The 17,596-nt window shown below is 45.8% G+C and overlaps 1 protein-coding gene across 1 annotated transcript in view; it reads left to right on the top strand.

Moving 5' to 3' along the window:
- The first annotated feature begins 7,527 nt into the window (after window positions 1-7,527).
- LOC123092650 (OVARIAN TUMOR DOMAIN-containing deubiquitinating enzyme 3) overlaps window positions 7,528-17,596 on the top strand; it is a 14,814-nt gene continuing 4,745 nt past the window's right edge. Inside the window, exons 1-4 of the mRNA XM_044514467.1 lie at window positions 7,528-7,690; window positions 7,767-7,890; window positions 7,988-8,078; window positions 8,173-8,236. Of these exons, the coding sequence (XP_044370402.1) occupies window positions 7,663-7,690; window positions 7,767-7,890; window positions 7,988-8,078; window positions 8,173-8,236 (307 nt within the window). The 5' untranslated portion in view covers window positions 7,528-7,662. The remainder of the gene's footprint in view (window positions 7,691-7,766; window positions 7,891-7,987; window positions 8,079-8,172; window positions 8,237-17,596) is intronic.

The raw sequence follows: 17,596 nt of genomic DNA, 5'->3' as shown, positions 1-17,596 counted from the left end.
GCTCTAACTTGGCAGGGTTATATTGCTCATATCATGCATATGGTGTCTTGCATTGCCATGCCATCTGCTTAGATTAGACATGCTTTTGTGTGAATGCCTCCTGTTTGCTTTCTATATTAGATATGTGAATTATGCAATGCCATGTTTTTTAGCCAGTTATCATATATGTGAATTATGCACCGCCATGTAGCCAGGCATCATATATGTGAATTATCTCATGCCATCTTTTTTTATTACGTACTCCATTTGTCGACAATCTATGTATATTGAACTACTCTTCATGTGTATCAGCCATTTGAGCCGGTTATGGAAAAATCTGGAGTGAAAACAAGGTCTTCAGAGCAGGCAATGGTACCTGTTGAAGCATATATCTCGATGGTTACAGGGAGCTCCTCAGAGGAGGATTCAGAGACAGATGACCAGTCCTATATCCCACCTGAGGTGTATGCTCTAAGTTGCAATGTTTATATTTCTCATATCATGCATATGGTGTCTTGCATTGCTTAGTTTAGACATCATATGCACAATATTGAATTCCATCTGCTTAGTTTAGAGATCATACATGCGAGTGCCAGCTGCTTAGTATATGAATCAATTATGTCAATTATATCATGCCATCATGTATACTTAGACAACATGTATGTGAATTATTTCATCCCAACCTATTTTAGAAAGACATCATATAGTTTTGTCATGTCATCCTGTTTAGATACCCATCATATGTTGAATTATGCCATTATATCCTGTTAAGTTATCCATCATATATTTGAAACTGTGCCATGTTATCCTGTTTAGTTAGGCATCATATATGTTAAATTGTGTCATGCTGTCCTATTTGGTTAGACAACATATATGTGAATTACCACATTTGTCTATCATGCAATGTTTGTACGTTCAATTTCTTTTTTTGTTTATCAACCATTTGAATTGGAGGGGGTGATGGCAGTATCTAAGGGAGCAAAAACCCGTTCTTCACAAAAGTTAGTGCTACCCGTCGATGCAGATAGAACCATGGTTGTACTGGCCCACAAACTAGCCCCACCACACATAATGGAGACTCTTCCAGATTGCACACTCACACTGTTGGGTAGAGAACCAGCTACAGCCCATCTAACCGCAACCCAAGCAAATAGTAACCCACTTCTAGTTGACAAAGCACCATGTCCACCACAGAGTACCCCCACATGAGTAGTTTGTAAAGCAACTGCAGTGCACAAAGCACGAAGACCACCACAGCTAACCCAAACTCCATGTTTAAAGCAAAAGAGCAACTGTTCTCAGGTCAGATTCCGTAGCTATGGTCCATACTCCTTTGCTGTTGCATCACTGTATTTACTCATACCAACTACTTTCAAATTTGAAGGATCCAATTGAAACTCCAATGGCGCAACAGGTATGTTTTAAACCTATTTCTTTAACTGGATTGTTGTTCTAACTTCTTGCTCTATGTTGATTTTAGTTTAAGTTGTATAAACAGTTATGTTCTCATGTGATGCACATTACAAGTATTGCCAATGTTGTGTAGTTTCTCACACTTATATTCTGTTTATGTTTTTGTGTCTTAAAAATATATGAGTTGAACTGTGTCTCTATCTTGATTAGGCAACATAAACTAGAATGATATGGATAATACAGTGACCATAGTACATAGATATATGTTTGTTTCATGTTGTTATCCTGTCCACCTTACTACTGAACCGGTTTACCAAAATGAGTTTCGTATACTACATGCTAAACCTGTGATGTGTCTGCTTGTTTCTCTTGTAGTATGCAAACAAAATATTGGAGAAGAGCACCCCACTATGCAATGGTAGAGAAAGTAATGCAAATAAGGTTCAAGATAGTGAGACAACCCTGTTAGTCTCTAAGAAAGGTGATAAAAACGATCTCGTAGACAGTGAGAAAACCCCGCAGTCCTGCGTTGATGTAGTGTTCGAGTTACTAGCCAGTACCGCTGGCACAAGCTCTTCGAACTCGCTGCCTAAATCACTTCAGCTTCTTCAGTCTCTGCTACAAGCTGAAAGGCATCAGTCAGCTGTGTTGTGGCAAGAAGCTGAAGGACTGAGGAAGTTCCTGCAGAAATCGGATGCGTACTTTCTTGTGCAACAACAAGCGCTGGAGGATTTAAGCACCAAACAAAAGAAAGTTAATAAGCTTGCTAAGCATCTTGCCAGCATTATGGGTACCCAGGATATTGATTCTTGAGCTCTTCTGAAGTGGTTTCAGTTCTGGACTTGTTTTGCTGCAGCGTTTATATGCTGCTTTGTTCCCTATATTTGCACTGGTGACGAACTTTGATGCCCAGTGGATGTAATATGTGTAATAGCCGTTATAGCCTAGCATAAGTTGCTTGCTTATTTATTTCCTTTTTGTCTTGTTTATTTGTTTGCTTGTAGTCAGTGTAGTTCTTTTTTTGTTTGCTAGTGGCCGCAATAACCTATTTTCTAAAACTAGGCCACAATAACCATGGGCTACATATTTACTGTAGTGATGCTGGGCCTCCTATCGGCCATAGAAACAATGGGCCTTCTACGAGCCATAGAAACAATGGGCCTTCTACGGGTCGTAGACACAATGGGCCTTCTACGGGTCATATCATCAATGGGCCTTATATGGGCCGTATGATCGATTGGCCAAACATGGGCCAATGACAGACCGCATTATAGCCGTAAACGGGCTAGAGTTGGAATCATCCGTTCATGGGCCGACCATAACGGGCCGTCGTTAATAGGTCGTATTTGATGATGCTATGAAAACGGCCCAACGTATTAACGGACCACAAACGGGCTGACTGTAACAACGGGCTGAATTTGGCCCACAAGCAGAAAATGAAGTAACGGGCCGTAAGTAACCAAATGCTGGAAATGAGCCCAAGAATAAATAGGCCCTGAGAAGGCCGAAAGATAACATGGGCTAGAAACGGCCCAATGGAATAATGGGCCGTTAATGGGTATAAAGTGGTACACTATTCATTATGGGCCAGTTTCACCACGGGCCATTAATGGGCCAAGAGTTACAAAGGGCCTCATATGGGCCGAAAGATGTCATGGGCCATACATGGGCCGGAAGTTAAAACGTGCTGCAATCATATTGGATGGCCCAGATGACGCTACTGGGCCTAATTCGGATAGGCCGTAACGGGCCCTGTGTTAGCGGGCTGTAAATGGGCTATATGTGAACATGTCATTAACAGGCTTTCTATGGGCCGGCCCGCCACCTTTTGACCAAGTCAAACGGGCCGGTCTTTTCATAGGAATGGGCCTCTGTTGGGCCGCGCCACGTGTCGACGTATCGTAGGCACCTTCGTTCCAATGAGTGGATGACATCTGTCCCAACGGTGATCCGACACGTGTTTCCTCCAGCCAATGATGATTTTACACGTGGAAAATCCCCATTGGTCGGGGCTGTTAATGGATTATCGGATCCAAAACCGGACCCGATAGCTTAACGATGTTCCGTTACGGTGGATGCCATGTGTCGGTCACCCTTGACGAAAGCACTTCTGTGACGCATGATTTATTGTCATGGAAGTGGACACTTCCGTGATGATAATTTTGGTAATGTCATGGAACACTTCTACGACAACACAGGTATGACTATCTTGATTCTGTCGTAAAATCGTCATGGATGTACATGCATGACAGAAAACGCGACCTACTATGACAAACACGTATCATCACAGAAGTGTATTTTTTTGTAGTGAATAGCTTCTCCATCCATCCTTTCACCTTTTCCCACACCCTGTCTCTGAGATACCTGAAGGTGCACATCTTTGATTGTCCCACATCTGTTGGAATCCCTAGGTACCTTTCATTCAAAGACTCATTCTGGACATTGAGGGTGTTTTTTGTGTTGTCTCTCAACGCTTGTGGGCAGCCCTTGCTGAAAAATACGGAAGAATTTTAGTGGTTTACTCGCTGTCCTGAAGCATTGAGTAGGTTTCCAACAGGTTTGATACTTCCACCGCCCCCTCCACACTTGACTTGAAAAGCAACAGGCTATCATCCGCGAACAGGAGATGGTTCACTACCGGGGCTGTGGGCGCCACCTTGATCCCATCGAGTGCTAACGACTGAGAACTGGTTTTTAAGAGGCACGAAAGGCCCTCTACTGCAATCAAGAAGAGGTAAGGGGAGATCGGATCTCCCTGTCGAATACCCCGCGATGGTATGAAACTCTCTAACTTCTCACCATTGAACTGTACTGAGAAAGAAACCGAGCTAATCATGCTCATAAAAATGTTTACCCATTGCTGGTTGAAGCCAAGTTTGATCATGATAGCCTGAAGATAAGGCCATTCAAGCCTGTCGTATGCCTTCATCATATCTAGCTTAAGAGAACAAAAGTTGTTTGATTTTGCCCTGCTTCGCTTCATAAAGTGTAGGCACTCATAGGCACATATGATATTATCCATTATCAATCTACCGGGAATAAACGCTGACTGCTCCTCTGATATGATGTCCGGGAGAATGCCTTTCAACATGTTTGCAACCACCTTTGATGCAATTTTGTATATCACATTACATAAACTAATAGGGCGGAACTGGGTTAGGAGGGTTGGGTTCATCACCTTTGGGATTAAAACGAGGACCGTGTCATTCACACTTTCTACACTTTCGTCTCCTCGGACAATCCTAAGAACACCATTGGTGACCTCGTCGCCACATAAGTCCCAGTGCCTCTGAGAAATGTGCAGGGAACCCATCTGGACCCGGGGACTTGGTAGGGAACATCTAAAAAGTGTCGCCTTGACTTCTTCCTTGGTGTATGGCGCTAGAAGAGATTCATTCATTCTTTGGGTTACCTTGGTCGGCACATGCTGGAGGACCCGATCAATGTCGCTGACCCCTTCTGAAGTGTACAAGTTCTTGTAAAAGTCTGCTACCAAAACTTTCAGTTTCATTGGATTATCTACCATAGCTCCCAATGAATTTGCCAAGGCTTTAATCATATTCTTTTTCCTCCTCATGCTCGCTCTGAGGTGGAAGAATCGCGTGTTCTTGTCACCTGCTGATAACCACTCAATTCTTGAGCACTGCCTCCACATTAACTCCTCCCGGTGATACCATTCAACTAATTTCTCATTGATCTTAGTTTCCGCATGTGTCGGGCAACCCTGGTTGGTTCACTCCGGAGTCGCTCAAGCTCTGTTGTGAGCGTTTTAATCTCTTTCCGGACCAACCCAAAAGTCTCCTTGTTCCATCTCCCCAAGTTACCAGTGATTGCATGCAATTTGTCCCGGAGGCCTTCCATCGTCCCTGCCAGCTGGTTCTGACTCCAAGTCTGCGAGATCGTGTCCCGCCAAGTTTCGTGAGACTCCCACATTACCTCATATCGAAAGGGTGGTTTCGCTGGAGGGCAAACTTGTTCATCATGGAGCTTCAAAAGGATCGGGCAATGGTCCGAAGTGGCAGCTATCAGATGCTTCAGGTGTGCCTCCAGGAACAGGTTGTTCCACTCCGCAGATGCGAGAGCCCGGACCAATCTTACTCTGGTGTAACTGCCCCCTGTAACTTTTTTCTCAAAAGTCCAGAAATTGCCTTCATACCCCAAGTCCATCAACATGCAAATATCAACCGCGTCCCGAAAGCCTTGGATCTGAGCATTGCTTCTCTCTCCAATCCCTTCTTGTTCATCCAGACGTAGGACTTCGTTGAAATCGCCGATGCAAACCCAAGGAAGATTGCTCAAACTTGCTATCCCCTTCATTGTGTCCCACGTCGGGTTTCTTAAATGGGTGCGTACTTTGCCATAGAAACATGAGGCCCTCCATGGAGCAAAACCAGGGTCAGCTATAGAGTAATCAATATGATACATAGAATACCCTAAAATCTCAACCTTTATTGGATTATTCCAAAAAATCCCCAGGCCACCGCTGCGGTCCTGACTACTAACAGCAAAAGCATTATCAAAACCAAGAGTACTAGCTAAATTCTCTACCCTCACTCTATCCAACTGTGTTTCAACAATACACAGTAGGGTAGGGGCAAACTTCCTCGCTAAATTGCGAAGCTCCCGAACCGTCACAGCTTTGCCCACACCACGACAGTTCCAACTTAGGATACTCATTGCGCCCGGCAGTACTCCCCCTGGGAGCCCGCCGATGTTGCTTCAATTGTCTTTCCCGCCTTCTTGATAACATTCTTGTCCTAACTGCTCTTCTCCCCACTAGTCCCTCTTTTTGGACGTTTTGGATCTTGCTTTGGTGGTGGGCTTTGCGGGATAGGCGACAGTGGAAGAGCCAGCAGCGCACCATCATTAGAGCCCACTGATTTGGTCGTCCCTACAGTCAATGCTACATTCACTGGATCATAGGTTTGGGGGCGCTTCCTGTTGTTTCCAGCATCCATCATTTGTTCGTCCATGTCCTCCCTTGAACGATCCTGCTGCCTTCTATTGCCAGACGACACATCTTTATTTTTGTTTCTAGATGCGCCTAGGCCTGGGCCTGCACCTCTGAACCAATCCGCCTTCAGGTTCTTGAAAACCAGAGCTGACGGAGGATGAACCCCATCACCGTGTTCCTTATACATATGACCCAGCCACCCGCAGACGGCACACCAGTTCGGGAGGCGTCCGTATCTGATGCAAAAAATCATCATTCTTTCTCCCACCTTAAGAGAGACATCGTTCTTCAATGGCTTGTTAACATCTATCTTCACCCGGACCCTATAAAAGTTGCCTTCGAAGTCGTGCGATGCCGGTTCAGCATAGACTAGCTCCCCAATCTTAGCTGCAAGGGACGGAATCTGCGATGCATATCCATGTGGGAAATCGTGAATCTACGCCCAAATTTCTAGCAAGTCCAGCTTGATCGTCGATGGCTTAGTGAATCCATCATACGGTGCAAGAATTGCCGCATCACCGCGAAAAGCCCAGGGCCCCTCCTCCATTACACGCTCCCAGTCCCCCAAGCACGAGAACTATAGAGTATACAGATTGTCCTCCAGAGGGCGGATGTTGACCTTCTGTGCGAGATCCCATGCGGCGTGCATGTTCTTGTAGAACCAGTACTGACTGTAAGGTCTCTCAATGTTAACCCTTGCGATTCCCATCCAACGCGTAGCCTCCGGTGGCAGAGATTGCTGATCCACCTCCACATCATCAAGGTCCTCCTCCGAGAGCCCTAGTTCTTTCATCAATGCCTCCAAGTCCTCCGGATCACCAGAACCAGAAGTCTCGGTTGCCATACTCTTGTTCCCTCGCCCAATGAAACTCTCCAACGGTCTGTGAACTAACCCTAATCCACCAATCGCCAAAAGAACCCGTCCCAGGACCTGGCAGCGATGCACGATCACCCTGACGATCCGCGGCGGAGGGGTCACGACATATTGAGGTAGGGGAGAAGAGATTTCAACGAGCGGCGAAAGTCGCTGCCGAGAGGAGGAAAACCCTAGCGAGCGGGAAAAATGTTCACGCGAGGGGATGTGACGTTGACCAGCCTTTTTTTTTAGAAGGGCTTGAACAGTTCTATGTCCAAGCTAAAAGCCCAAAGCCCATGTTGGAGGCTGGGCTGGGCCGTCAGCTGGCTTCTTGCCCCGGCCGGCCACATCCTTCCTGTTGGAGGCTGGGCTGGGCCGTAAGCCGGCTTCCTTATCCCTTTCTCCTACATTCGGCTCTCCTCCGCTCCGGTGCCGCTTCCGGTCTTCCAGATTGCAGCCAATGGCGCCTCCAGTGCGGCCATCCAATGGTAGGTGGTGCACACTCTACTCCCCAGTACCCAGTCCCCACGCGCATATCTGATTCGGTGGCCGTTGTTATCGCAGCCACGCTTCTTGCGCGGCTCGGGGAGGGCACGGCCAGGTTCGAGCTCCTCGAGGACCCCGTGCTTGCTCCCGCGCTGCCGGTTTGGCCCCGCCTCCACTGCTTCGCCAGGATTGGCTCCTCGCTGTACGTGCGCTCCTTCTCCGTCTCCATTTTTAGTTTTTTACCCCACTCGATTAAAGTGCCAGCGGAGTTGAGTTACAAGAACTGGTTCCCGGTCCAGGAGGGGCGGGTGGTCGGCGGCGTTGAACAAGGTGGAGCACTACGGGGTCCAGAGAGTCACCGGCGATGGCCGGTGCATGTTTCGAGCCTTGGTAAGTCGCGGAATCATCTCTTTCTGCTGGATTTTGCGCATGCTTCAGAATATGGTTTTCCGTTCCTCTTGAATCCTGGTGTGTTTCTTTGTAGGCTAAGGGAATGGCAAAGACCAGGGGAATTCCATTGACCCCAAGGGAGGAGGTGCAAGACGCAGGTAGTCCAATATTATGCCTAGCTCATGGATATATCTTTGCAATATACTTTACTTTCTTTTGTTTGTGTGAGAATTACTTTACTTTCGCTTTGTGTAGCCTTAAGTAGTCAAACTTTTTGGGGTCAGTATGGAGATAGTTTGCCCTATGTGTAGGTCTTGCAGGGCTTTAGTTTAGGTTTCGGTACATATCAGTAACATCTTTTACCCTGGGGAGAATTTGTCTTTAGATGTGAATGTACAAATCAAATCCCTGTTTCTTTTCTCTACTCTAATAAAAAGCATAGTCGGTGATGATGGCGTGCCTGCCATCCTGCAATATAGGCCGTCCAATCTATATCTGACGGATTGGAAGGAAGCTATGGCAATTTTGCAAAAAGATACCCACACCCCTCTCCACATTTGCAAATAAGGCATTCCCTCGTTCATCCTTTTCTCCCACAAGATAAACTACTCATACAAATGCATCTTGATGTTCCATGCAATGCATGGGCATCTTGCTAGTCACCAAATAAATATGATTACAGTCATATTATGATAATGCGCTCCCACTTTAACAACGAAAGCTGTATTCACAAAATAGAACATCCACTAAATAGTGGTATCATTGTCAACAAAAACATGTAAGAGGAGTTGCGGTACATGGTAGATAGATTCAAATGTGTTGCTAGGTCATAGACCTGGAAGTCAATTCGGGTGTAATTGTTACACTCAAAGATAGACCCCACCACTCTAGACTCCAGACGATTATGGCCAGGTATGCATGAAAAAGAGTCCAACATTTTTCAGTCATTGAACATAAAAAAATGCATGGCATGTTTCCTACACCTACTCCTCAGAGCATCTCCAACCAAACGTCTATATACCAATCTCCATATCTCCGTATGGTGAGCCTCTCCGGAAAAAAAAATCCTCTTCATAGTTCACGCTCTGACATACCCTCCATTTTCCGTCCTTTGTATTCCACACTCTTTCTCACTCCAGTTTACAAAAAAGTGATGTTTTGGACATACCTATTTGATCGCTGATATTGTTTCAGTATTTAGGTTGGAAACTTGAGAATCAGATGTACAGATTTGTGTCGAAGACTATTTTTAAGATACTATAATTTTATTGGGTGTTATACATATGCTAAAGTAGAAAGAAAAAAGTCCATTTTACTACCCTGAATAAAGTGGGTGGTTCACTTTACCCCCTGATCTTTATTTCGGCTTCTTTTACCCCCCAAACAAACCCAAACCGGACAAAACACCCCCTGGCTGGTTTTTCTCCACCCGCTGCTGATGTGGCACTAGTCAATGGTGGTTTTGACCCGGGTGGGCCCCCTTGTCAGGTTTCTCTCTCTCTCTCTCCAGGTCACAACAGCCCCGAGCCCCCGACCTCCTCTATGCACGGCTGCGTCTAAGCACCACCGCGTCGTTGTGTCGCCGCTGAAGCCCTCCACGCCGGCGACCTCTCACTCCTAGCGCTGCTCCGTTGTCGGTCGCCTCATCGCTTCTGCTCCAACAAGGAGCTCGCCGCCGGCCACCTCCGGGCCTCCTACAACACCTCCCCGCCATCCAGCAACCCCACCAGCGATGCCACCGTCGGCCTCGGCGCTGGCGGCGAGGCAGAGGAGCTTGCACGGCGGCGACTGCATGTGAAGGAAAGAAAAGTGAGGAAGAACTCACAATTGTATTATCCTCTGGGTGTACACTTATACACAGATAACACACGCACGCGACTAATTAACACAGCTATGCACAGGCTAACCACTCCTAGAAGCTAGCATGCAGATCGTGGGCTGTTGGCGCAGCAACAGCACGCACGTTAGTGCATGCACTACTACCTGAAAGACCGGTTCCAACAGCATGGTCCTCGCCGATCCGAAGCCGGCGCCCGACCGGGACGGGTGCTGGGTGACGAACGGCGACGACGGACGCGGGTCTGTGGCAGGGCGGCGGGATCCAAGTCGAGGGCGCTGGAGGCCGACGGTGACGGTAGTCTCAGGTGGCCACGGTGGTTCTCAGCAGCGCCGATCTGCAGAACGGAGCGCCGGCCATGGCATCTAGAGCAAGGAGAGAGAGTCGTCGTGGTCATGGTACATAGTAGCAGCATGACGAGGAGGAGGAGGAGGACGTGAAGGAGGACGGGGAGCGGGCTGCTGCAGCCTGGAGAAGTGCTCCCACAGCGGTAGCAGCAGTGCGGGGAAGAAGAAGGGGCGGGAGCCGAGGAGGAGGCTCGCCGGCGGGTGTACCCGGAGAGAGAGAGAGAGAGAGGGAGGGAAACCTGACAAGGGGGCCCCACCCAGGTCAAAACCGCCGTTGACTAGTGCCGCATCAGCAGCGGGTGGAGAAAAACAAGCCAGAGGGGTGTTTTGTCCGGTTTGAGTTTGTTTGGGGGGTAAAAGAAGCCGAAAAATAGATCAGGGGGTAAAGTGAACCACCCACTTTATTCAGGGTAGTCAAATGGACTTTTTTCAAGTAGAAAATAGTGCTCAGAATTATATTTTGATAGTCATGTCACTGTCCAAAATGTCACCTTTCCTTGAACGGGAGGACGGGCGGAGCCAGAAAATTTGGCCAATGGGTTCACTCGTTAGTTCATTGTGCGGTTTGGGTACGAGTTAATTAAGTGTAAAGTACATTTCCACACCATCGAACAACAAGAATACAATACTTAAGATATCCTAACAAATAGAAATATGACACCAATTATCACACATGGTAATTACACTAAAAAGCTTAAAAGTGCAAGACGTACCAGTTGTATAAAACCGCTTGTCTAACCAAAATAACCTCGTAGCTTCAGGGTCAACTTTTCATTCTCCGGAAAAGATTGAACAAACACATTAGTTTGACAAGTTTAAAGTAAACTGCCATCTAGCGAAAGAAATATGTAAATTCACAAAGATTTCATAGTGGCCCCCTTCGATATTTCATCATCCTAAAATTTAATTACTCTCTGCATAAAAGGCTCTGGGAGATCATATAAATTAATTTCTCTGAATAGAAGGCTTTGGAAGATTATTTGCAGCAAGCCATGAACAATATTTGACGCACCTACATCTGGTATGTGGGCTTAAAGTGCCTACATCATTGTATGAATCCGATGATCAATTTCTATTTGACAAATATCATTCCATAGCCTGGAATCCTAGATCAATCAAAGTTTAAAGGAAAAGCAGTTAGAAAATTAGGGCAAAGGTTAATTTTTTGCACTTACTAGGTTACAAGGCATGCACAAGCGGAATGATGTGATCGATCTCATTACCTTCAATCTGGTGTACTTCAATTGCCGGCCGCTGTCGACGGCTTCTTGGCTTGCCGCTAGGAGTTGGTGACCGGGGTCGCCATGGGCTAACAAGAGAAACCTAGGAAGTTGTCGAGTCGGGCTGTGTGCGGTGTGTTGTGTAATTTTTTTAGATAAGTATGTTGCGTACATGACATGGAATCGATCTATCGGCGATCCAGCCTGCTTCGTGGGTGGCATTGATGGATCACATTTACTCACGGGCTTCTTTTGTTTTTGAGAAATATTGAACTTTGGTTGGGCTATTCAAGTAAGGAAACATTAATGGGCCAAGAGGCTTCTCGCTCGTGCGTTCTAGCTTCGATGGGTTCAACCGTGCATTCGTACTGGGTTCATCAAAGTGACTACGTGTCTACATATACGTGCGTGAGAAAATCGTTGGGTTCAGTTGAACCCAACACCTACATGCTGGCTCCGCCTCTGCCGGAGGAATTATAATTTATCGACATGATATAAATAGCAATATTCTTTTAATGGCCATATGCGTAACCGCTGTAATTTCAATGGCTATATTTGTAACGGCTATTTTTGGACGGATGCATTTGTAATGGTTATATTAGGCTATACATGCAAAGCTATTTGCCTTTTTATGGTTGTTCCTCTACCACATCACAACTAGTGGTCGTAGCTTACTCATGCAATGTCTCTTGGATTCTTCGTTGTCTGATGATGGCAATGAACTTATTCTTACATCAAACCAAGCACACAATCAATATTATCGTTTGAACACACACTATGCCAAGATCCATTAGTATACGCTAAGTGATTCATAGCAACAGGTTTGTTGGTAGTCGATATGTTTGTGTTTGCTTTTTTTTGTTTAATTTCTTGTCTATGGCTCATGTTTATTTTTCGTCCAGGTTTAGAATGACTTGTTCTCTAACTTTTGACATAGTGTATGCTGTAGAAGGCAATGATGACACCTTCGTGTAGAGAACTGATGGCTCTGGACATCTTGGGCTATCTTTTTTTACAGAAGATTACCCCAACATTTAAAATACGAACTACTGGAGTAGCACCCGATGCTGCGGATGATTTCGGATTTGAGTAAGTACTGTTATAGAGTGCCTTAAAATGTTTGAGAAAGCTATTGCAGAAGTCTTTGGAGGTGAGTATTTGAGATGTTGAAATGAAAAATGATGTTTTGCAACTGGAGAGTAAAGAGAAATTTTGCCATGCTGCTGGACAACTTTACACTTCGAATGCATGCAATTTATGCTACTTAGCATTCTGGGAAAACACCTTTTTTTTTCCTATTGCTAGTCATCCAGCAGTAAAATTCTCCTTTGAAGATCTCAAATACTCATCCCTAGAGACTTCAACAATAGTTTTTCACAAATCTTAAGACTTTATAGCAACACTTTCTTCAATCCAAACATAATTATCTATAGCATTATTTGCTACGTCATACATTAGCATTCCATAATGCTATGGTAATCTTCTCCGTAGAATATAGCCCAAGATGTCCAGCTCTATCTCTTTTCTGTACAAAATAGTTGTCATGATTTTATACAATGTGCACTGTGCCAAAAAAAAATAGAGAAGTCATTCTAAACCTATGCGAAAAATAAGAACGAGGTCTAGCCAAGAGTATTAACAAAAAAAAGGAGAACAGAAATAGATGGATCAATGACAAACCTGCACTGAAATATAGTTGGCTTGTTGGTAGGAGCATCTGGAAAGTAGTCTTTGTATAGTCTAAAAGAGTATTTCTCTAATAGGACGAATCACCTATGTTTAGGCACAGAACCGCCATGGCGTGGAACATTCAAAAGCTGATATTATGTGCTGCATATGTAGTAAGAATAAGTACTTTGCCACCATGACGACGGCAAATCCAAGAGACATCACTTCAGTAAGTAGTGACAGCTCATTGCTATGTTGAGCCATGTCCGTATGGTGAGCCTCTCCGCCCAAAAAATGCTCTCCATATTTCCTCACGCTTTGACATACCTTTCATTTTCCGCCCTTTGTATTCCTCATTCACTCCAGTTCAAAGAGAAGTGATATTTTGGACATACCTCTTTGATCGCTTATATTGTTTCAGTAATTAGGTTGGGAACTTGAGAATCAAATGTATCGATTTGTTTCAAAAAATAATTTTAAAATACTACTCCCTCCGTCCCATAATGTAAGACGTTTTTCGGCACTAGCGTAGTGCCAAAAAACGTCTTACATTATGGGACGGAGGGAGTAGTATAATTTTACTAGGTGCTATAATATGCTACAGAAGAAACTAGTGCTCAGAATTATATTTTGAAAATTGTCCAAAATGTCACTTTTCTCATGAACCGAAGGAATTACATTTTTTTTTGAGAAAACGCAAAAGCTTTGCGTTTCTTTGCATTGAAAAGATAGAAGTTCAGTTACAAATGTCCGAGGACGCGCAGGTTACAGCGAGATTAGTGTACGTCCCAGGTTTGTGGCAGTACAAGCCGGAGGCCGGGTGCCCCAGCAGCCGCCCAAGAGCAGGCCTCGTCCTTGATCCTGTCGAGTAGCGTGTTCATGGATGCTGTTGCGCTGTCGAAGACGCAACTGTTCCTGTGTTTCCAAACCATCCAAGGCACGAGCAGAGCGACGTATTTCAGGGCTTTGTGAAGGCTCGACGGTGTGTTCTACCTGGCATGCTTCCACCAGTCCATGAGCGAGGGCTCGCGGTTGGGGATTGGGGCTGGAATGCGCAGCCAGGCCAGGGCCTCGTGCCATGCCTGGTGTAACACCCACGATGCGGCTATATCTCCCATGTGTCGAAGCACGACTTAGAGGCATAACCGCATGGTGGTTTAGTCGCAAGAAGGGTCATCTTCACACAATCCCATGTAATGAACAAGAATGAGATAAAGAGAGTCGTCTTACAATCGCCACTTCACACAATACATAATTAAGATCATACATCATTCAAATACACTCATAGACCGGCTACGGTCAAATTCAAATGAAAAGAAGACAACCCCAAATGCTAGATCCCCGATCGTCCCGACTGGGCTCCTCTACTGATCATCTGGAAACGAAACATAGTAACGACCAAGGGCCTCATCAAATTCCCACTTCAGCTCAGTTGCGCCATCTGCGCTGGTATCCTCGGCACCTGCATCTGTTTTGGTAGAATCTGTGAGCCACGGGGACTCAGCAATCTCACACCCGCGAGATCAAGACTATTTAAGCTCATAGGTAGGACAAGAGGTAATATGGTGGAGCTGCGGTAAGCACTAAGCATATATGGTGGCTAACATACGCAAGTGAGAGCGAGAAGAGAAGCAACGCAACGGTCGAGAAGCTAGAAGCGATCAAGAAGTGATCCTGAAACTACTTACGTCAAGCATAACTCAAACCGTGTTCACTTCCCGGACTCCGCCGAGAAGAGACCATCACGGCTACACACACGGTTGATGCATTTTAATGAAGTCAAGTGTCAAGTTATCTACAACCGGACATTAACAAATTCCCATCTGCCTCATAACCGCGGGCACGGCTTTCGAAAGATAATATACCCTGCAGGGGTATCCTAACTTAGCCCATCACAAGCTCTCACGGTCAACGAAGGATATACCTTCTCCCGGGAAGACCCGATCAGTCTCGGAATCCCGGTTCGCAAAACATTTCGACAATGGTAAAACAAGACCAGCAAAGCCGCCCGAAGTGCCGACAAATCCCGATAGGAGCTGCACATATCTCGTTCTCAGGGCACACCAGATGAGCCAGACGTCGGGTTGGCATAGACCCTGGTTGCCCAAGGGGCGCCGGACATCGCTCAGGTTGGACCAACACTCGAAGGAGCACTGGCCCGAGGGGGGGGGGGGTAAATAAAGATGACCCTCGGGCTCGCGAAAACCCAAGGGAAAAGGGCTTAGGTGGCAAATGGTAAAACCAAGTTTGGGCCTTGCTGGAGGAGTTTTATTCAAAGCGAACTGTCAAGGGGGTCCCATAAATCACCCAACCGTGTAAGGAACGCAAAATCAAGGAACATAACACCGGTATGACGAAAACTAGGGCGGCAAGAGTGGAACAAGTCACCAGGCATAAGGCCGAGCCTTCCACCCTTTACCAAATATATAAGGTGCATTAATTAGACAAGAGATATTATGATATCCCAAAATCCATGTTCCGACTAGGAACAAACTTCATCTTCACCTGCAACTAGTAACGCTATAAGAGGGGCTGAGCAAAAGCGGTGACATAGCCAAACAACGGTTTGCTAGGACAGGATGGTTAGAGGTTTGACATGGCAATAGGGAGGCATGATAAACAGTGGCAGGTAGAGCTAACATAGCGATAGAGCGAGTACTAGCAAAGCAAAGATAGAAGTGATATCGAAGGTATGGTCATCTTGCCTGCAAGGTTCTCAGAGTTGTCGAAGGCTTGATCCTCGTTAGCGTACTCAACAGGTTCCTCGTGCACGTACTTGTCTCCCGGCTCTACCCAAAGCAAGAACACAAGCAATGGAACACAATAAATCACGGTGCAATGCTCAAGCAACATGATGCAATACATGTCATGATATGCAAGATGTGATATGCAATGCGTATGCGTGCTTTGGGAGGAAAAAGGATGAACAAGGCATCAACTTGGCAAACCAAGTATGCCGCTGGAAAGATGAGATGATTTCGGTTGAAATCGATATAAGGATCACCGGAAACGGATGCACGGTTTGCAAATGGCAAGCAAGACAAGAATGACACAAATCTGCGATTAACAGCACGATGCTACTTAGCATGCAACAAGAAACTATGCTACAGCACCCCAACATAAAAACAAAACATATGGCAGTGATCGACAGGAGATGCTTAACAAAAGAGGAACACTGAGCTACGGCTAAATCACATCATAACAGGTTCAAACAAGCATGGTGAAAGTGGAAAAAATATCAGGTTGGACATGGCATAAACAGCATCACGAAGCAATGTTCAGAGCAAGTTATCAACATGCTACAAGAACTTATAATAGCAAAACAAGACATGGCATGAATCTACTCAAAGCATAGATCAAAAGTCCCTTACTGACCATAAGCCAAAAAGGATCAGAAAATATGATGGCACCCATGTGAACATAACAAGTTTCGTTGACAGATTCAGCAAACAAAGCATGGCGTTGACAGAATTACGGAGGCACCTTCGTGAGCTCGATGCACTCACTACAGAGTATTTCATGATAAACTAAGCATACATCCATCAAGAAGACATGACATAGAAGCTATACATGGCAAGAACAACATCATAGCATACACGGATCAACTACAACAACCTTGGCAAAATTGAATAACATGTAAACAATCTGCCAGGAAACATTTTGAAGCAAAAGTAGAGCACGAAAATGACATGCTAGACTACTCCATAATTGCAACCAGGGCCATGGATGGATAGAGCATAACCATATGTTCAAAACATCCTTACTGAAGTATCTCAAAATATGCATGGATCTCTCTGTAGCATCATGTTTACATGACATCAAAATATCAGCAGAACAGGGACTAAAATCAGCAATATCACGAAGCCTAGTTTGCATGCTTGTGCTAGTCACCACATTGATCACAAAAATACATGGTAAGCACCTCTGTAAAGAAGACATGGCATAGTTCAAAACACATGTAGGGATCAAGTACATAGGATGCACACATCAAGCATGGCAAAAATGACAAAAGTGCATGTTCTGATAAGAATCTGAAACTAACATTATGAAGCACTCTTCCAACAGCATTTCGGGCATCAAGATGAGCTCAAATGAAAATGATGCAATGAGATGAAATGATGTACTCTTCGAGACGAACAATTCGGTACGCTATACGCCCAAAACGGAGCCACGGGTGCAAAGTTGTGGGGCGATGAACATGCAACAAAATTTATGACAGATAAGAACTTAGACGAAATTCGGGGGAGGAAGAAAGTCAACCGGAGTGGATCTGGATCCGAGCGCGCGGGTCGAGGACGGCCGGTGCGGGTTCGACGGAGGGCGCGGGGCGTCGCCGGAGTAGGATGGTCGGGGCGGCCGGATCTGGGCGTCTCCGGCGAGGGGCACCGGAGTTGGCGCCGGCGGCGGCAGCGGCGACCGAGGCGACCGGGCGCGGCCGCGGAGGAC

The sequence above is a fragment of the Triticum aestivum genome, chromosome 4B (genome assembly GCF_018294505.1).
Source record: "Triticum aestivum cultivar Chinese Spring chromosome 4B, IWGSC CS RefSeq v2.1, whole genome shotgun sequence".
Taxonomy (NCBI): Eukaryota; Viridiplantae; Streptophyta; class Magnoliopsida; order Poales; family Poaceae; genus Triticum; species Triticum aestivum.
The sequence above is the reverse complement of the archived record's forward strand: the minus strand, read 5'-3'. Positions and strand labels throughout refer to the sequence as shown.